General features: G+C 33.2%; 1 protein-coding gene across 2 annotated transcripts in view; it reads right to left on the reverse strand.

The window, feature by feature from the left end:
• DNAJA3 (DnaJ heat shock protein family (Hsp40) member A3) overlaps nucleotides 1-22,473 on the reverse strand; it is a 39,073-nt gene that overhangs the window by 15,659 nt on the left and 941 nt on the right. For both annotated transcript variants that reach the window (XM_031945600.1, XM_023497720.2), the window contains exons 2-7: nucleotides 13,832-13,965; nucleotides 12,899-12,982; nucleotides 7,687-7,887; nucleotides 6,446-6,598; nucleotides 2,133-2,280; nucleotides 1,550-1,614 (exon numbers count right to left, since the gene is read on the reverse strand). In XM_031945600.1, coding sequence (XP_031801460.1) covers nucleotides 1,550-1,614; nucleotides 2,133-2,280; nucleotides 6,446-6,598; nucleotides 7,687-7,887; nucleotides 12,899-12,982; nucleotides 13,832-13,965 — 785 coding nt within the window. The remainder of the gene's footprint in view (nucleotides 1-1,549; nucleotides 1,615-2,132; nucleotides 2,281-6,445; nucleotides 6,599-7,686; nucleotides 7,888-12,898; nucleotides 12,983-13,831; nucleotides 13,966-22,473) is intronic.

The raw sequence follows: 22,473 nt of genomic DNA on the forward strand, positions 1-22,473 counted from the left end.
AGGGTCTTAACTAAAGTGGTACAGAATAATAAGAATAAAAAGGATGCAAGTAAGGGAAAGTGAGAATATAAAGAATAATACCTACACTGGGAAGTTCATGAAAAGGGATCGTTTTGGGGAAATAATAAGTTGTTTTTGACATACTGGTTAAAGATATCTATGGGAAAGATATTTATATGAAATACAGTTTGAAATACAAAAAAGTAACTATAGCTGAGAAGAAGCTAGATAGATAGATGGGGGGGGGGGAGAGAGAGAGAAATGGATGGACATAGATATATAGATTTAAAACATGCACATATTTGTGTCATCTGCATAGATGATAACTAAATACATGGGAGTTGATAAGATCTCCAAATTAAAATATAGAGAAAGAAGAGGGCCCAGAACAGAGCCTTGGGGTACACCCAGTTAGGAGGTAATATATAGATGATGAGCCTGCAAAAGAGACCGAGAAGTTGTCAGATAGCTAGGAGAAGAAATAGGAAAGCAGCATTATGTGTTAAAGGGTCAAAAGATGAGGACTGAGAAAAGTCCAAAAAATTTGACAATCAGATCAATGGTAACATTGGAGACAGTGGTTTTAGTTCAGTGAGAAGATATGAGGAAAGAGCTGAACAGATTGAAGAATGAAGAGATTAGGAAGATTAGAAGCAGCATCAATACATATGCTACTATGATCTAAAATGTATGATTAATTTGGAAGAAATGAACTTCAAAAAAGGAGATACTGAATGATAGTATAGCAAAAGAAGCATCTCAAAGTGACACCAGGCAATCAATGGGTATATGATAAAGTATAAAGAATGTTGGAAAGGTTAATCACAGAGTCATCTGAAGAAAGCCAGCTTCCTTTGTGTGCCATAAGATGGAAGGAGATTGAAAGGAAAAGTTTTAAAATAGAAAGGAAGCTGATTATGGAACAAGAACTGTAGAGGACACTAGTAGTCAATGTTGCAATGAAACATGGCAGGAGTAAAGTTTATTAAAGTGAGTGTAAAGAAGAGAAAAAAGGGATTAAGGAGGATAGTTTATTCATAAACAGCCCAAGAATACTTATCACAAGGACAAGGAAAGGAGCAAGTGTTGGGAGTTTGCTAATCATAAGGGGTAGCAGTGGGTGGGAAAAGTTCCACTGAATATAGCAGATAATTAGAAGATTCCAATTTCCAGCTTGTCATTCTGGTCCAGGGTCTTAAGCACAACAATTTCTTATTTTGTCATCTTTTATGTCTTGATTATCCCCAAATACTTTAGGCTACTATCTACTGCACTTAATACTTCACAACATTGTTGCCTACATATGCTCCGCACCTTTCTACTATAGGTAGCAGATAGTTAACTGATAATAGTTATCTTGCAGATAATAAGATTGTGATTGTTTGCTGACTTAAACATTTTCATTTAAAAACCCCAGTATCAAGAAAAGTTTCCAATAAACTTGTCCAGATCCTACTTGCACTTAGAAAATTCTGGCTCTACTTTATCTTCTCTAGGAAGGCAGAAGATTCTATGTTTGCTATGTAAAAACAAAAGATAAAGTATATACCTTGAATGTTATGAAAATTTCTTTTTTCCCTACAGGCATTCTAACAGTTTGGCCATCCTCCACTCCTGCAATAAGAACAAAATTAAATATTTTAAAGTTTTTTTTAGATTATTCAACTTCCTATTAAAAGGCTTTATAACATTAATACCCTAATGCTGTATTTTGTCAGAAAAAAGTACGTACAATTAGAAAGACAACAAGTATGATTCCTTAGAATTACAAGAAAGAAATGTGAACAAGCATCACAAAAGCCTCAGAAGAAATTAACTTCTAGGAGATAGGTATTTGAGGAAGAGAACCAAAGGGAAGGAGGAAATTAAGGTAATGTTGATTCTCCTTTATAAAGTATGTAATAAACTTTTTTCCATCTAATAAGATATATCAAGTAAAGTACTAAAAGACAAATAATATCAAATGTATTAAACACTTGAGTTCAAGACATCTCCAAATATTTATTATCTTTCACTCAACTATCTTTACTACAATTTTATCACTTGGATTAAGGAACAAAAAAGTCATCTCAATTCTAAAACATCGGTTTTACATTGAATAAATATTAAAAAAAAAAAAAAAAAAAATGAACCTGCAGGTACTGGGACCACAACCTTCTTCTTCTGTTTGGCTTGTCCTGTACCTCGACATACCACACAGGGAGTAGTTATTATGGATCCACGGCCTCCACATCGCCTACATGTAGAACGCATCACAAAAGGGCCTGTATTTATGGTTTCCTGTTGAAAAGAGAAAGAAAAATTAATACATTTCTTTCACTTTCATATATGAGACAGATGGATGAATACAGTTTTCATGGTATATACCATGAAAATGATTCACTGAAGATTTAGATATTTTATTGATATTGATTAAATATAGAATTCTATATTTTACTTTCTTTCATTTTTTATTCATGTCTTCTTGTACAAAATGACAAGCATGGAAATGTTTAATATAATTGTACACAATAACCTTATCTGACTGCTTATCCTCTCAAGGAGGGGAAAGAGGAAAAAGGATAGAATTTGGAACTCAAAACTTTAAAACTGCTAAAAAAAATTATATCTAAATTTATTTACATCATATTTATATTAAAATTTATTTTACTATGCTCAAAAAGTTATCAAACTGTGCATACCCTTTGATCCAGCAGTGTTACTACTGGGCTTATATATATCCCAAAGAGATCATAAAGAAGGGAAAGGGATCTGTATGTGCACGAATGTTTGTGGCAGCGCTTTTTGTAGTGGCCAGAAACTGGAAACTGAGTAAATGCCCATCAATTGGAGAATGGCTGAATAAATTGTGGTATATGAATATTATGGAATATTATTGTTCTGTAAGAAATGACCAGCAGGATGATTTCAGAAAGGCCTGCAAAGAATTACATGAACTGATGCTGAGTGAAACGAACAGGGCCAGGAGATCATTATATACTTCAATAACAATACTATATGATGATCAATTCTGATGGACCTGGCCATCTTCAGCAATGAGATGAACCAAATCAGTTCCAATGGAGCAGTAATGAACTAACCAGCTACACCCAGCAAAAGAACTCTGGGAAATGACTAAGAACCATTACATTGAATTTTTGCCTACCTGCATTTTGGATTTCCTTCACAGGCTAATTGTACAATATTTCAGAGTCTGATTCTTTTTGTACAGCAAAATAACGGTTTGGTTATGTATACTTATTGTGTATCTAATTTATACTTTAATATATTTAACATCTACTGGTCATCCTGCCATCTAGGGGAGGGGGAAGGGGGAAGGAGAGGAAAAATTGGAACAAAAGGTTTGGCAATTGTCAATGCTGTAAAATTACCCATACATATAACTTGTAAATAAAAAACTATTAAAAAAAATAAATAAAATAAAATTTATTTTAAAAATTTGGGGAAAAATTTACATCAGTTTCCACTAGGGAAATTTTTCTATAGTTTGTTTTTCTTTTTCTGTTTTTGCTCTTCCTGGTTTAGGTATCAGCACCATATTTGTGTCATAAAAGTAATTTGGTAGAATTTCTTTCTTGCCCATTTTTCCAAATAGTTTATATAGCAATAAATGAATTGTTTTTGTTTTTTTAATATTTGGTAAAATTCACTTGTGAATCCATATGGGTCTAGGGATTCTTTTGTAACAAGTTCATTAATGGCTTGTTCGATTTCTTTTTCAAAAATAGGATTACTTAAGCATTCTATTTCTATTATCTGGACAACTTTTTTTTTTTTTGTAAATGTACACTTATTTCACTTCATCAGATTAGCATATACAAGGTAAAAAAGCTCCTAATAACTTTTAATTTCATATTTACTAGTGATGAATTCACTTTTCACTTTTGATACTAATATTTTAGTTTTGTTTTTTTTAATTGAACTAACCAATAAGTTATGTATTTTATTGTTTTTCTCCCATAAAATCAGTTCTTAATTTTATTAATTCAATAGTTTTCTTACTTTCAATTTTATTAATCTTTCCTTTAATTTTTAAGATTTCCAATTTGGAATTTAAATTGGGATTTTTAATGTTCTTCCTAGATTTTTTAGTTGCACATCCAATTCATCAATTTCTTTTTTCTGTATTTTACTGATGTGTTTAGAGATTTAAATTTCCCCCTAAGTGGCTACATGCCAAAAATACTGGTATGCTGTCTCATTTTTACTATTCTCCTTAATAAAATTGTTTCTATGATTTGTTCTTTGACCCATTCTTTAGGATTATTTAGTTTCTAATTAATTTTCAATCTCTGATTTCACAGCCCTTTATTGAATGTTATTTATACTGCATTATAATCTATAAAGATACATTTAGTGTATCTGCTTTTTTTCTGCATTTAGTTGAGTTTTGTGCCCTAACAGAAGACCAGTTTGGGTATACATACAGTTAAGAAAAAGTATATTCCTTTTATTCCCATTCAATTCTCCAGAGGTCCATCATATGTAACTTTAAAAAAAAATTTTATTCAGTTCCTTAACTTCATTCTTTATTTTTTAGTTAGATTTATCCAGCTTTGCGAAGGGAAAACTGAGTATAATTTTATTGTCTATTTTCTCCTATAACTCATTTAACTTTTCCTATAAGAATTTGGATGCTATACCATTTGGTACATATATATTTGGTATCAAAATCACTTCATTGTCTATTGTACCTTTTAGCTTCTATTTTATGGATGAGTTCAGCCCACTCACATTCACAATTATAATTACTGTGCATTTTCTTCTATCCTGCTTTTTATCCTATCTCTCCTCAAAAATGTTCTGCTTTTGGGACACTGATACATTGTTGGTGGAACTGTGAATACATCCAGTCATTCTGGAGAGCAATTTGGAACTATGCTCAAAAATTTATCAAACTGCATAACCTTTGATCCAGGAGTTTTTCTACTGGGCTTATACCCCAAAGAGATACTAAAGAAGGAAAAGGACCTATATGGGCCAAAATTTTTGTGGCAACCCTGTTTGTAGTGGCTAGAAGCTGGAAAATGAATGGATGCCCATCAATTAGAGAATGGTTGGGTATATTGTGGTATATGAATGTTATGGAATATTATTGTTCTGTAAGAAATGACCAGCAGGATGAATATAGAGAGGCTTGGAGAGACTTACATGAACTGATGCTAAGTGAAATGAGCAGAACCAGGAGATCATTATACACTTCAACAATGATCCTGTATGAGGATGTATCCTGATGGAAGTGGATTTCTTTGACAAAGAGATCTAACTCAGTTTCAATTGATCAAGGATGAACAGAAGTAGCTACACCCAAAGAAAGAACACTGGGAAATGAATGTAGTAAACTGCTTGCATTTTTGTTTTTCTTCCCAGGTTATTTTTACTTTCTGAATCCAATTCTTCCTGTGCAACAAGAAAACTGTTCGGTTCTGCACACATATATTGTATCTAGGATACACTGTGACATATTTAACTTGTACAGGACTGATTGACATCTGAGGGAGGGGGTGAAGGGAGGGAGGGGAAAAGTCAGAAAAAGTGAGTGCAAGGGATAATGTTATAAAAAAAATTACCCAGGCATGGGCTCTGTCAATATAAAGTTATATACCCAAAAAAAAAAAAAAAAAGTTCTGCTTTTGACCACTACTGCCCCCAATCTACCCTTCTATCAACAACCTTCTTCCCTATAGGGTATAATAGATTTCTATACTCAGCTGAGCATGTATGTTATCCCTTTTTCTGACCCTCTAAATTTGGGGGGTGGGGGGTGGGGGGAGGAGGGTGAAGATTATTTTGTCATAGTCAACTCACATCTCTACTCTCCATGTAAACCCTACCCACAATAATGTATCACTTTCCCATGAAGGAATATAAACAGTTTGACCTTATTGAATCCTTTTTGATTTCTCATTCCTGTTTTTCTTTTATGTTTTTCTTAAGTCTTATATTTGAAAATCACACTTTTTATTCGGCTCTAGTGTTTTCGTCAGCAATGCTTGAAAGTCCTCTATTTTATTAAAGATCTATTGTTTTCCCTTGTAGAATTATACTATTTTGACAGCTAGGTGATTCTTTTTTTTTTTTTTTTTTTTTTTTTATTATTTAATAGCTATTAGACTAACTCCTTTGTTCCCCAGAATATCACATTCTTAAGATCTGTAATACTTTAATGAAGAAATTGCTAAATCTTGTACTACTCTAACTATGGCTCACAATACCTGAATTGCTCTAATGGCTTGCAGTATTTTCTCTTTGACCTGGGAGCTCTGGCATATGGTTATAATATTTCTAGGAGTTTTCATTTTGGGATCTCTTTCAGGATATAATCAGTGGACTCTTTCAATTTCTATTTTACCTTCTAGTTCTAGGATATCAAGACAATATAAGAATGCTTAAAGAAAATTCCACAAAATCCAAGACCTGTCTGATCTTGTATATTAGTTCTTACCATTCCTGTGCCACTGCAGTAATGGCACTGCTGAACTTTGGTGCCAGGTTCATTTCCTTTGCCATCACATCGCTCACACGAGTCATTAATATTCACAGTAAATTCTTTGTTAACTCCCTTTGCAGCTTGAATGAATGTCAATTCCATGATGTACTAGAGAGAGGCAATAAATTATTTAATCTTTCTTCATAGACAATGTTTTGCCATCAAAATTAAAGCAAGAATGCTAAGGAGTAAATCTGAATACCAAGTCATTTAAATTTCAGTCAAATAGCACTTCTAAAGACTTACATAATATATGGCATTTATACACTGTTGAATTAAGTTGATTCATAACAAATTTACAAGATTGTCTTTTCTCCAACTTTCACTAATATTTCTTGAGACAAACACAAGAAAAAAGGTGAAATGGTTTGTGATCATTAATTATTTTCATTCAGAAGTTCAACCTTCTACATAAATAGAATTATTAAATATTAAATAATGCATACAAATTGCTGAACAAACCATGATTAGAATACCTCAGCTTTGGCCCTGAACCCCAAAAAGAGACAGAATTTTATACATTAAAAACAATTAATTTGATAAGACCAACTAATTAGAATAAAACCACTGACCAGGATGCAAAATTAGGTAATCAGATTTCTAGTTAGAAGAAATATTAGGGATTTTCAAGTTGGGAGGGGGAGAATGAACAAGTGAAATTCCCTGAAATCAGAAAAATAAGTGTTCCACTCCCCTCAAATGTCTATATACAACCAAAAGGACATGGAAACCATAAGTAAATGAATAATATGGGACCAGTTATATGAATTATCTGAGATGTACAACTGGGAGGAAAACTCCTTGTATTAATTTTTAGATTTGATTGGGTTTCTGGTCAGCATAACCTAAATCCTTAGTTAAGGGTCTCTAAACAATAAACAAACGTGGTCCAACTTCTCAGCCATATAGGATTAGGTTCAAAGAAGAGAATAAAGATTTCTTTCAATTATCACAATTGAATAAAGTTTTTTTACAGGACAGAATTGGACTAGATCCAAAACTGAATAAAAAGGGAACTAAGCTAGATCTAGAACTGAGTCACAAGATGGAGTAGTGTGGTCCTACTCCTTCCTGCTACCACTTATTCTAATCTTTTCAAATTTAAATGGGAGATAATTCATATAATTTCTACATTTTTATATAATCCTAGAGGTAAATATTCTCATGATACAGCAATTTCTACTTGCAATCCTTACCTCCTGAGGCTGATCAAATACACTTTGGAAATCTCCAAATGAAGATCCTGAAAACTCCCCAAAGATCTTCCTAAAGAGTTCCTCTGGGTCAACAGTAGGGCCACCTCGCCAATAACTCTGACTGGAACTTCCTGTTCCAGAGTCAAAGCCAGCTGAACCATAAGTATCATACTGCTTTCGTTTCATTTCATCACTTAACACCTATTAGACAAAGAACAATTTAATAACAAATTAATTTCATTCTGGATTAATGACAATGAAATTCTCTGAAAATACAGAATTTTAGTTAACAGTCCACTATAGGAAAAATTTAGTCATTCTGCAGCATGCCTTTCAATTGAGGAATAGCTGAACAAATTATGGTATATTAAATATAATGGAATACTAAAAAATGATGAGACTGTTAAGAAACCTGGGAAGATATGAATGAACCATATATATATATGCACACACACACACACAAATATTTATGGCTGAACAAGTTGTGATATATGACTGTGAAGGAATATTATTGTACTCTAAAAAAAGGACTTAGGGGATGATTTCACAAAAACTGGAAAGACCTAAATTAGCTGATGCAAAGTGAAGTGAGTAGAACTAGGAAAACATCACATATAATAATAGCAGTATTATAATGTGAAAGACTTAGCAACTTTGATAACTACAATGACCCATGACAACTTCAAAGGACTTATGATGAAATATGCTGTCTCCCAGAGAGAAAACTGATAAACTCTGAGTATAGACTGAAGTATATTTGTGAAAGAAAAAGCAAGAAAAATAAAAATGAACAATCTGGTTCATGTTAACATGTTTTGTATGACTTCATATTATAATAAGCATTTATCTCTTTACTCCTTGTTGAGTGACAGATGGCCTACAGAAAGACTTAAAAAAAATTTTTTATTAAAGCTTTTTTATTTTCAACAGTCACCCTTCCAAAACCTTGTGTTCCAAATTTTTTTCCCTCTTCCCATTCCCTTTCCTAGACAGCAAGTAATCCAATATATGTTAAACATGTGTAATTCTTCTAAACATATTTCTACAATTATCATGCTGCACAAGAAAAATCAGATCAAAAAGTAAAAAAATGAGAAAACAAAATGCAAGCAAACAACACCAAAAAAATGAAAATACTATGTTGTGACCCACTCTCAGTTCCCACAGTCCTCTCTTTAGGTGCAGATGGTTCTCTTCATCATAAGACTATTGGAATTGGTCTGAATTACCTCACTGTTGAAAAAAGTAACATTCATCAGAATTGATCATCTCATAATCTTGCTGCTGCTCAATGTTCTCTGGGTTCTACTTACTTCACTTAGTATCAGTTCATTTAAGTCTTTCCAGGCCTCTATGAAATCATCCTGCTGGACATTTCTTTATAGAACAACAATATTTCTTAACATTCATATACCATAACTCATTCAGCCATTCTCCAACTGATGGGCATCCATTCAGTTTCCAGTTTCTAGCCACTACTAAAAGGGCTGCTACAAACATTTTTGCATAGGTGGGTCCTTTTCCCTTTTTTATTATCTCTTTGGAATACAGGCCCAGTAGAGACTCTGCTAGAATTTAAAATTTAAAAAAAAAAGTTTTAAAATGAACTAACGTAGAATGAACTGACAGAAGAACTAAAGAGAACAATTTACATTCTAATACTGTTACAAAAAAAAAGACCAAATTTCAAAGACTTAAGAATTCTGATGATTATGATGATTCCAAAAGACTAATGATAGTCTTTAGTTACTAACTAAATATTTAAAATGAGACTATTTTAAGACATGACCAACACAAGCATTTGTTTGTTGTCTATGTGTATTTGTTATGCATAGTAACAGGAATCTTTCTCCTTTTTTTTCTACTGGGGGAGAGCTACGAGATAAAATTAAAAGAAAAACTGATAATATTTTTTAAAGGTGGACAAAATATGAGATAAAAGAGTAAAATGCATATGGAAATTAGTAAGAGCTGTTTTAAGCAAGTGAATATTTATTATGGATCCCTAAATAGGAATATTAGCAAGCCCTGACTTTTTGTTGCTGCCAATACTACCCCCCTTTACTCACTCAACCTTGTCTAATAAAAAGATACATTGTAACTTTTACCTACTTAGATCTTTCCACTAAAGAGATGATGACAAAATTACATGCACAGTAAGAATTGTGCCTTTTGGTAATCTACTTTAAAATACAGCTTCACATAAGATAATTCTGATTAAAAGCTTTCATCTGAACAAAGTCAAGGCAACAAATAAACTATAGATTTAAGAAAAATCTTTGGCTCAAATGTCTATGATAAGGATCTAAGAGCAAAGATACACAAATTATACAAATTACACAAACACGTAAGAGGAAGAGATAATCCCCCACAGTATAAATGATCAAAGATATAAACAGTTCTCAAAATGAGTTGTAAATTATTAATGGCCATAAAAGTTGGTCCAAATCACTAAAAAAATAAAATGCAAATTAAAGATGAAATTTAGTCTTACACCAAGCAAACTAGTAAAGATAACAAAAAATGAAATAGTCAATGTTGTAAATTGGTTGTGGGAAGACAGGCACACATTATAGGTGAAGCTATATATAAATTGATCTAACCAATCTGTGAAGCAAATTATAATTATATTAAAAGAGTAACTGATAAGTCCAAAGTCTTTCTTCTAAAGATTCCATTACTACATAATACTTCTTCCTTATTCTCCTTTCCCCTGCAATAACAAAGGAAGAAATGTAGAATCAGCTGCTTAACTTTTTGTGATAGTAAAAAAACTTAGAAACAAAGCAGGTGCAAGTATTTAAGAAAAACAAAATAAAAATGATTGTAAAATATTTACAAATACTAAACTTCTCCATCCCTTCATTACTTTGGATATTTCCTATACTATCAAACATTTTGCTATAGTATTGCTTAATTGAGTTTTGTTTTTTTTAATCCGTGTTGCGAGGAAAGAATTCTCAGTTTAGCAGATTGGGACAAGTGATGTAATTGGCAGAATTATTTTAAAAAAACAAACCCTAAAAAATATTTTTAAGAAAATAGAGAGGGGAGATAAATTTAGGACAAAAGACAAGATCATTGAATTAGAGCTGAAAGTTATCTTTCAGAATGATAACGTAGAAGTTATCATTCCTACCCCTACATTTTATAGCTGAAAAAATTTAAATGTTCAAGAGAATTAATTATTTGGTCAAGGTCACACAATAACTTATCCAAAACCAGGTATCTTGACTCTTTCATGTTCTTTCCACTATACGAGGTGAAATTTAGACCCCTTGAGAATGGTTAAGGAGAGGAAAAAGAGAAAGAGACATTTAGATCTAGGATTCCATTCAAATCAAAAAAACATTTCCGCTTAGACCGAGCTAGACACTGACTGGGAGAGACCTAAAGTCTGACAGATATAAAAGGTGAGCAGGAGAAAGCTTCTAGAAAAAACAGGTCAAAGGTTCGAGACAGGAAAAAAGAAAGAATACAAGTTCTTGGAGAAAAATCTGAAAGGCAAATGATAAAATAGTAGAGATAGCTACAGGCTAAAAATAATTTTACCAGTAAATTAATACCCTAATCCTAACCTCAACCCCAACCCTAAACCCTAACCTTAATTAAACAGTAATTAAACATGTGAATCCCCCCCCCCCAAAAAAAGGGCAAAGACAGAGGGTAATTTCAAAGTCTGATTCTTTTTGTACAGCAAAATAACTGTATGGACATATATATGTAGATTGTATTTAACATATACTTTAACATATTTAACATGTATTGATCAAACTGCCATTGGGGGGAGAGAGGAGGGGGAAGGAGAGGAAAAATTGGAACAAAAGGTTTTGCAATTGTCAATGCTGAAAAATTACCCACGCATATATCTTGTAAATAAAAAGCTATAATAATAATAATAATAGTGCATAAAATAATATGATCTACATTAAAGAACCATACCCAGTATAAGAGCTTTAATATAAATTAATAGAGAAAACTTAGATTTTTTTTTAACAATTTAAAATCATGAAAAGCTGAGAGATACGAAAGGTACTTGTGATCTTGTGAAATATTTCACTATATAAGATTCATATCCCCTACCTCCCTCAATATAGTAAAGTTTAAAATGCCAGGACTTGGGGAAGGGGGAGGGAGATATATGAAGAAGCAATGTCAATAAGTTAGTCAAAAAATTATAGAGAAAGCTACTACTGCATAGTCAAGTAGTATCAACTGTGGAAACTTTAGAATCCAGGGGTATGCATGGTGTATGACAGAAAAATACATTTTTCCCTTTGTCCTGAATGAAAAAGGAGAGAGAAGTGGGGGAGGAATGAAAGAATCCAAAATTCACTATAGTGATAAACCTCATAAGGGAAAAAATTAATAAGAGTTACTATGCTTCAAAAAATATAAGACAAAAGAAATATTTAGAATGTATTATTAAGCTAAAATAAATATAGCAAAACCTAAATAACTCAGATCCTTCTGATTTGAAATGTTTAATGGGGACAGATTTAAACTTACTTTCTCATTATCCTCAAAAAATTTTGAGGTTTTTGCCATAGCTTCCCAGTAAAAGTGTACCTTGAAAAATTCCAAGTTTTAGAAGAACTATGCAAAAGAGATTTATTTACACATGACAGAAAGAAAAATTAGTATATTTTCATTTCCACATAATAATATTTCTACAAAATGTAGAATAATATAATACAAATCTTTTGCTCCATATGGTCAAGAAAAGGAAATAAAGAACAAAACACGTAAATATGGAAAGATAACTTTTCCCCAAATTTTACCACTTCTCAATGAAGATATTATATGTAGCTGTATACATACACACACATAAACAAACCCCTATATAATAATCCTACATCCATAAATGAGCCCATTCTTAAGACTAAGAAATAAAGATGATTTGAAATACCCAATAGTCCAATTTTTTTAAATCATTCACAATTATTTCAAGTATTTTATTTTTCTTATGTTCTTCAAAGGAAGAGACTATTCCATTTCCCATCATGCCTAGTACAATGTTATATAAATAGTCAATAAAGAGTTGCTAAAGAATTTAAATGTGATGAACCAAGAGATTGAGGGAGGCCCTCTAACCTTTCATTGTAGGCCATACAATATGTAAGACTGGTTCTATCTTGAAAACAATAATGTAAGTACAAACTAAAAACAAGAATGACAAAGAAAACAAATTAGTATACATCAGTCACATTACCTCATAGGCTTCTGCTAACTGTGAGAACTTTTCTTTAGCCTTAGGATCATCCTTATTCGTGTCAGGGTGGTATTTCTTGGCAAGCTAAGAAAACATTAAAAGATCAATATGTAATATCTATTGAAAATAGAGCACATAAGGAGAAGGGAGAAAAGTGGATTTTTCTTCAATAAAATTAAAATACAATATAATATAAAAATATTACAAAACAACTTTACTTTCTTCACAGAAGTCAGCTTTAGTGATAATAGAGTGGGGAAATGAGGACATGAATACACTTGGCTCTGCTGTAGCTAAAAGGTCTTTGAAATCAGACTTAGAAGTCTGATTTTCATTTCACATAGCATATAGATTCAGAGAATGGTGGTGCAGAAAACTAAGTTTATAAGAGCCCCTTGTTTATCAACTCAATTTTGTGGTTTATAGGACTAGAATTAGAAATGCAGAAAGCCTGCAATGCATTGCAATTTTCACCAACAGCCTGCAATATTCATCACCACCAGATGGCATCACTGGATTCAAGTGTGTTTTGGAAGAGACTACTGCTTAGGTGAAAAAATACAAGATTCCCACAGTACGAGCAAATTCTGAAGAAGTATTGTGTCTATATGAATTCAATTCAAAGACAATTCAAATCCTCTTCAAAAGACATTCTATTAAATAAGTTGTTGAACCCTGATCGAGAGCAGTTGTTCTCATAAACAAGTGCCAGTCATTTGATGGATGAGCTAGTAAAATATCCTCTATTAAAATCTGAGTTTTTTTGGTTGTTCTAAGGTAATAAGCACTAGTCACTGAAGAACAAAGAAGTTAACTTCATCAGATGGTACAAATTTTATCATATATGTCCTATTGGTCAAAGTAAGAATAAACAATATTATCTCTTCTATAATCATCTTTCAAAAATGATCTACCTCTAATCATCATACAGACCTGGTAATAAGCTTTCTTGATCTCTTTCTGGCTGGCAGTTCGGGGCACTCCTAATATCTGGTAATAATCATCTTTGGCTGAGGGGGAACTTGTGTGAAAGGGAGCAGTACAAATTAAAGGGTAAAATTTTATTCCTAAAAGAAAAAAAATTAGTATCAGAATATTACATGAAGGCAAATAACAAAAGTTTTAGATGAACTATACAAAAGACATCTATTTATACCTATGCCATGATGGAAGAAAAATTAATATGTTTTCATTTTCACTTAATAGCATTTCTATAAAAATTATACAAATCTATAATACTACAAATCTTTTGCCACATCTGGCCAAGAGAAGGATGAAGAAAAAACACACAAAAATATGACAGAATGATAACCTTGTGCCATTAAGTTTTATTTCTTTTCAACATGTATATGTGGCCATATACATACACATATATAACATATATATTTGCATATATCAGCAGTTAGGGTAACATGGTGAATAGAGCACCAAGCCTAGAATCAAGAAGACCTGAGTTCAAATCCAATTTCAAACATTTACTACTAGCTGGACAAGTCACTTAACACTGTTTGCCTTAGTTTCCTCTTCTGTAAAATGAGCTGGAGAAGGAAATGGCAAATCACTCCAGTATTTCTGTCAAGAAAACTCCAAATGGGGTCACAAAGAGTCAGTAAGGACTGAAAAATAAAACACACACACACACACACACACACACACACACACACACACACACACACATCCCTTCTCAGGACTAAGAAAATAAGGAAAGATGGTTTGAAATACCTAATAGCACAATTTTCTTAGAATCATTCTCTAATTGTTTTGCTTATGTTACTATAATAATAAAGCTTCTTCTACACAGTTATCCAAAATAACTTTCCTAAGGCAAAATTCTACTTAAAATTTCGTGGTTCTTTATATCCTGAGATAAAACAACTCCTCAGTCAGTCTGGCATCTAAAATTTTTCCCATGCTGTGGTCTTTATCAGATTTTGATACCATGCAAGCAATTTTGTCAGGTTGCTGCCAGCATTCATTAGTAAAAATGATCATATCTCTAGAATCCAGTGAACTCCAGGGATGGCACAAAGGCATTATGTTGAGCTAAATCTTTGTGAAGGTGTCTTTAACATTTTAAAAAGTTTCTTTCATTCAAAATACATATTCCAGGCAACTGAAATATTTTATAAAATAATAATGTAAAAGTGAAAAGTCCAGAGACACTGTTTGATTACATTAGTTTATATTATATCCTGTGCTCCAGAAGAGCTGCTGAGTGGTCTAAGGAAATTAGGTTCCTCCAGCACCATCCACAAGACTGTTTTAGCCTTTGCTTTTCCCAAAAGTAAAAAAAAAAAAAAAAAAAAGATATCAAAACACAAAACTGAGAGAACTATTCTAGGTTTTCTTTCATGACTATTGCATCAGATAGTTCTGAGGGAAAAAGCAAATAAAACCTACTACTCTAAGTAAGAAAAAAGGAAGTATGGTATAGATTAAACAATCTATGACAAAAACAGATTACTGGGAGTTTGGGGAAAAAAAACCTTTCTAACCCTGAACTGTAATTTCCAACTTTGGGTGACAGAAAATAAAGTCAGGCAATTAGGATAGGAATAGTGAAATGAAGTAAAGGAAATATAATGGGGACATTTGCAAAAGAGAAAGTAAAATGGCAAGATGACCCTCACCAAAATAACTGGTAAACATAATGCAAAGTTCATACTTTTGGAATCAGTATTTCTTTTCTTTTGCTTGTACTTTTTTCTATCAAAAACAGCAAGTCATATGGGAGTAATGAGAATTCCATCTGACAAGAGAACAAAATTGCAACTGGTAAATTTGATACACTGGTATGGATACAAAACTTCCTAATTCCTTCTTTTCCAAACCCAAATCCCAGTTAATGAACCTAAAAGGTTGAGGGCAGCAAGTGTTTGGCAGCAGTAGTTTCAGAAATCTAAGCAGCAGAGGGCACAAAGAAAATTTACTTAATTTAAAACTAGATGTTCTCATTCCCTTCCCTCATCCACAAAATAAAAAGTTTAAGTTTTCCTAATTTAAAGATAAGTATGTGCCCTTCTAATAAATAGAAGACAGACTTCTATGCCTGACAATAATTAGAAAATCAAGGGGCAGCTGGGATGGTGCAGTGGATAGAGCACCAGCCCTGAAGTCAGGAAGACCTGAGTTCAAATTTGACCTCAGACACTTAATACTTCCTAGCTGTGTGACCCTGGGCAAGTCACTTAAGCCTGGGGTGGGGGGGGGTGGGGGGGAGACGGAATCAAACCCAGTTAATAAACAATTGTATTTTTTCCTCCTGTATATAGCTATGAAAAGCACTGATCTTTTTAAAACCAATAACACAAAACAATACAAGCTAGAGGGCTTGTTTCAAAAAGCAATATTGTATAGTACTCTTTCCATCACTAGAGATATGAATTCTTGTTAATAAAAAATACATAAAGGCATATTAGACACCTCTTTTGCACTTGGTCTAGTGTAATGGAGTTATATAGTAGATAACCTATGAATCCCTTTCAATCCTTTTTTCCCCAGGCAATTGGGGTTAAGTGACCTATCCAAGGTCACAGAACTAGTATCAAATGTTGAAGGCCACACACAAGATGGTCAGAAAAAAGCAATGCAAGGACACTCTCAAGACCTCTCTTAAGAATTTGAGAATTAATTGTATGACATGGGGGACACTGCCACAGAACCACCCAATGTGGCATGCCCTCATCAGAGAGGGTACTGTGCTTTATGAGCAAAGCAGAATTGAATTAGCTCAGAAGAAACGTGAAATGTGCAAAATTAGAGAATCTACCCCAAATGTTCACAGGAACTATTTGTGTCCAACCTGTGGCTGAGAACTTAGAGCTCGTATTGATCTGATCAGCCCTAGTAGACACACTGTAACTTGACTAGCACACAGTGATATCATTTTGGTCCTCTTCAAGAACCAACCAACCAACCAAAAGAAAGATAGTCTGGTTCAATCAAATATTATTCATAAGTACTCACAACTCAAAATTATGATATACTGGGAACTTAAAAGTTTCTTCCATATAGCTTAATAATTTTTCTATAGTAAAGTTCTATTTATGTCACTTCCCTACTCCAAAATTTTCTAAAAAATTTCCTTATATCCTACAAGCCAAGGCTTCTTAATAAACTTTTCCTACTTACAACAATTTTTACATGACTTCAGATATATAGGTATATATAAAATAGGTATACAAATCAAACATTCACAGATAATAAATCACAATTTCTAGAACCTCACATTCAGTTATGAGACTCCATATGGAGACATGAACCAGTTTAGTAAGCTAGGTTCTAGCATAAAAGATAAACTTCTCACTCAGCTTGGCATTTAAAATCTTCAACACTCTGGCTTCAAACTACTTTTCTAGATTTATTTCACATTTTTTCCCTTTTCTTTACTCTTATTCAATGACTTGCTCACATAGTTTGTATCCTATGAATGGCATGCACTCTCAAACTCTATCTTCCTTCAAGTTCTGCTCAAGATCTTATGAATTCATCTCCCTCCTCAACAAATCTTTTACTTATTTTTCTGTGTTGTATCTCTGCAGTAAACCAGCAAAGCAAAAAATTCTCAAGGAGAGGAAATAACTGGTGAACAGAGGAAGGTATTTTATCCATATCCAAATAGGAAAGGTTGGTTTTAATTTTTTACTTTTTCTATTTTTCTTCTTTTAAAAATTATACAATCACACCACTGTGATTTCTAATAGCAGATCGCTTTGACTACTAACTTCCTCTTGGATCATAAACAACCTGACTCAAACACTGGAGCCACTTAGATGAGTAAATTATGGCCTTTCATGTGGGCTTTTTATATTTTTACATTTTTTAAATAAAAGTTTTATTGTACTTAAAAATGTAAAAATCATTTTTAGCTCTCGGATGTACAAAAATAGACAGCAGGATGGATTTGGCCTTCAGGATCTAGTTCATCTGCTGACCCTTGAATCAAATAAGATTAATTCACCCATATTCCTAAAAAAATAAGACTACCACAAGACTTAGTTCATGAACAATTTTGTTGCACATTAGAAACGTACCAAAAAAATGTATATGACTATGGCCTAAAAAAAGCACATTACAACACTTGAATGAAGCTGTGATTTCTTCAATGGTTACCTTGCAATAGTGCAAATCTCAACCAATCTTGCTTTCAACTCTTGTGCAACTTTTGTCCATTAAGCCTCCATAAGGGATCCACTCCATTCATTGGAACCTCTTCCCTATATCTTAACTGACAACACTTAAGGTATCCATTTACTATCTTTTCCTACAGGACCAGATCACTTTCTTTACTCAAACATCTCCTGAATATCATGTTATGTCACTTCTTAGATAAAGCGATAGTGGTTCTATCATGGTCAACCAACAAGCATTCTTCATCTACCTGCTTTATCAGTAGAGAATGTGGTTGTAGATTTCATCAAATAAATTCTACAGTATTTTGATACTTGATCAAGTTAGTAAAATACCAAATTCAATTAGGTTAGGAGTCAACCTAGGATCCATATATTCTTTGGGAGCCAGGAAGAAAATTCAGAGGATCCTTTAACTTGTATAGGAAAAAAATTTTCATTTTCATTTTCATTAATCTCTCATTGGAATTAACCATTATCTTCTATTACAAATGTAGGCAACAAAACATTACTCTGAGAAAAGGTCCACAGGATTCATAAGAGTCCATGACACAGAAAAAAGTTAAGGTTAATTTCTGAACCAGGCACATCTAGAGACCTTCACTATTTAAGGAAGAATATAGCTTCCATTTAAACTCTGCAGAAGCAAACACCTTTGCCAAGCATACCTCTCTATCCAATCCCAATTTATGCCTCACTTGATCATTAGAGGATAGAACAGTCATTTCTGTGGTATTAATCAGGAATCTCATTAGAGAAAAGCCTTTAAAGTTGCATCTTGTTTCTTGAACCACTTTTAATTCTGAAAGAGCCGTATTTTATATTTAATATTAAATAAAACCTGAAAATGACGATTGTTCTTTATTCTGGTAAGCACATAATCTTCCTAATTTTCTTAAGAGTGAATAATATCTTCCATGGCTAAGTGGAAGAGGAAGAAACTATTGAATATTTTGGTCTCTCTACTAGATCTCTATTAGATCCCAAAGAGATCATAAAAACGAGGAAAAGACCCACATATGCAAAAATGTTTACAGCAATCTTTTGTGTTGTGGTAAAAAACTGGAAATTGAGAGGATGCCCATCAGTTGGGGAATGGCTGGTTAAATTACAGTATATAAATGTTATGGAATATTATTGTTCTATAAGAAATAATCAGCAGGATGCTGAGTGAAATGAATAGGACCAGGAAATCATTATATACTTGAACAACAATACTATATAATGATCAATTCTGATGGACCTGGCCCTCTTCAACAATGAGATGAACCAAATCAGCTCCAATAGAGCAGAACTGAAACAGTTACACCCAGCGAAAGAACTCTGAGAGATGACTATGAACCACTACATAGCATTTCCACTCCCTCTGTTTTTGCATTTTCGATTTCCTTCACAGGCTAATGGTACGCTATTCCAAAGTCCGATTCTTTTTGAACAGCAAAATAACTGGACCTGTATACTAATATTGTATTTAATTTATACTTTAACATAGTTAACATGTATTGGTCAACCTGCCATCTTGGGGGAGGAGGTGGGGGGAAAGAGGGGAAAAATTGGAACAAAAAGTTTGGTAATTGTCAATGCTGTAAAAGTACCCATGCATATAACATGTAAATAAAAAGCTATAATAAATAAATAAATAAGTTTTCTTTTTTTTTTTGGGGGGGGGGGAATAAATAAATAATCAGCAGGATGATTTCAAAAAAGCCTGGAGAGACTTACAAGAAGTAATGCTAAATTAAGTGAGTAGAATCAAGAGAACATTGTACACAACAAGATTATGAGATGAACAACTGTGATGAACATGACTCTTCAACAATGAGGTAGATTCAAGACAATTACAATGAACTTGTGATGAAAAGAGCCATCTCCATTCAGAAAGAAGACTGAATGTGGATCACAACATATTTTTACTTTGTTGTTGTTTTTTTCTCATTTTTTTCCTTTTTGATCTGATTTATCTTGTGCAGCATTATAAATATACAAATATGTATAGAAGAATTGCATATATTTAACACATATTGGATTGTTTGCTGTGCAAGGAAGGGGAGTGGGAAGGGCAAGAAAAACTTGGAACACAGAAGGTTTTGCAAGGGTGAATGTTGAAATCTATCTTTCCATGTATTTTGAAAATTAAAAGCAATTATGTAATGCTTTAAATAACTGGCATATATTTGAAATTAGATTTCAAATGTGAAACTAGATTTTTTTGAAATGTGAAACCAAGTGTCTTTTACATTTTTCAGTCCCTTATTGCTAGTCAGTTTCATATATGATACTTCAAGTGCGTCTATACTCAAATACAAGCTGTATAGAATGAGAGGGACAGAGAAAGAACAGATATGATTATTTCATTGATACAGGAAACTTCCAGCCCCTCTACCAATGCAGCAGGTTGGCACCTCTTCTGCAGTTTTTTGTCTTGAGAGTTACCGAGGGCACTGCTCTAGAGATCAAGTGCCTTGTCCAAGATCATCACAGCCAAATGTTTCAAAAATGAGACTTGAATCTAGGTCTTCCTGTCTTAGTTGTCAATTCGATTCACTATACCATGTTGCCTCTAAGCAATTCAATGTCTTTTAATATAATTAGGATTATAAAGGAAGCAGCATTATACAACCGAGAAGTGGATTAGGAGGAGGACCTGGGTTCAAATCTTATCCAAAATCGAACCTGTATGACTTTGAAAGTTATTTATGTAGTTATACTCTGAGTGTCAGTTTCCTTATCTTTAAAATAAGAAATTGACCTAGAATGCCTCTGAAGTCCCTTCCAACTCTATAAAAGATATGATCCTATGAAATTGAGTCACCTGACCTTTCAAGTCTCAGATTCCTCATCTATAAAATAAGCCACTAGAAAACCCCTACAATCCCTTCCAGCTTTACTTTTCTTTGGTCATATTGTGGGCATGATCCTGCCATAACACTGTTTATTCAAGTTCTGTATGTAGCTTCCATATCCAAGAACCCAGCACAGGGTATGAACACAGTCATAATCCAAAGATGTGACTTTTAAGTCTGGAAAAAAAAAAATTAGAGGATTGAATAAGTCTCAAAAAGTCATCAAATATAAACCATTTATTGAGCACACACTATAAATACAAGGTACTATATTACGGGGTATCAATGTTTGTTCACTGTACTGTGGATATCATTTTTTGATTCTTTTATGAGGACCTCCCTTGCCTAGACAAAAGATAACTAGGTTAAAGATAACTTTAGGGGCCAGGCCTAGACAAGGATCTTTACACTTCTAAGATCTTGATTTCATTCTGTTTCTTGCATTTGTATATGCTATTGGCTATAATTTAAATAGACTCCCTCTTCATTTCTACTCTCCAAAAATCCAGGAATATCTCAAAAATTCCTGAAAAGATGCAGAGGGGTCTCCTTTACAAAGCTTTCCATAATCTCCAAATCACTACATTTTCCCCCATAAGAGAACTATTTTTCATGCCTCTTATCTTAGAGCTGGACTTAGAGTCTGTAGAAAAAGTTCAACTCCATCTTCAGACCACCTGTGCTACCATGTGCAACACTTCATCTTTTTGCCTCAGTTTCCTCAATAGTAAAATATGATATTTGTAAAGTGTTTAACAGTGACTGGCATTTAGAAGACACTATATTGTCCTCTGTGTCATGATTTGGGAGGAAGACTTTTATCTTAACTCTCCCATTAGATTGTGAACTTGCACAGGCAAGAGTTTTGCTCTATACCTAGTATAGAGCAGAGTCCTCTATGTACAGTTAGAAGGCTTGAATTGAGTGACACTGCCACTTACTAGCCTCATAATTATGGGCAGTAATGACTAAAAGCTATACAGTGCAAAAAAAGTTACAAAGCACGTTTAGGCACATTATTTTACTGTCCTTATCTATGAAACAGATACACAATGGTGTTTCAAGATTAGGAACATTATAAAAAGTACCCTTATAAATTGGGAAGCACCATATAAATATAAATGTAAGATGCTCATGACCGCAGAAACCAAGTGTCTTTTACATTTTACAGCACTGAACCATCCAATACCAAGCAAGAAAAACAATACCATTATGTCCATAAGTGTTCCCTGTTTTTATATGTATGATAGGTATGTGTAGGTACATATTATGTGTACACATATGTGTACGAGTTAATTTAGGAAACATTAACTGTCTGCCTCCACAAAGGGCATCATTCTAAAGGCTAAAGTTAGAAACAAATAACAAAGACTAGATTCCCACCCCAAAGGAGTTTATAGACTAATGGAACACAAATCATGGATCACAAAACCATAACGGAAGAGACTCAATTAATACTATCAGACTGTGAGCCCCCTGGAAGCGGGATGTTTTTTGCTTGTCTTTGTATCCCCCAGCTCTTAGCACAGTGCTTGGCACAAAGCAAACATTTAAATGTTTGTTAACATGTCAGAGTCCAAGGACCCCAATCCAATCTCAAATC

This window comes from Sarcophilus harrisii, chromosome 1, assembly GCF_902635505.1.
Source record: "Sarcophilus harrisii chromosome 1, mSarHar1.11, whole genome shotgun sequence".
NCBI classification, from domain to species: Eukaryota; Metazoa; Chordata; class Mammalia; order Dasyuromorphia; family Dasyuridae; genus Sarcophilus; species Sarcophilus harrisii.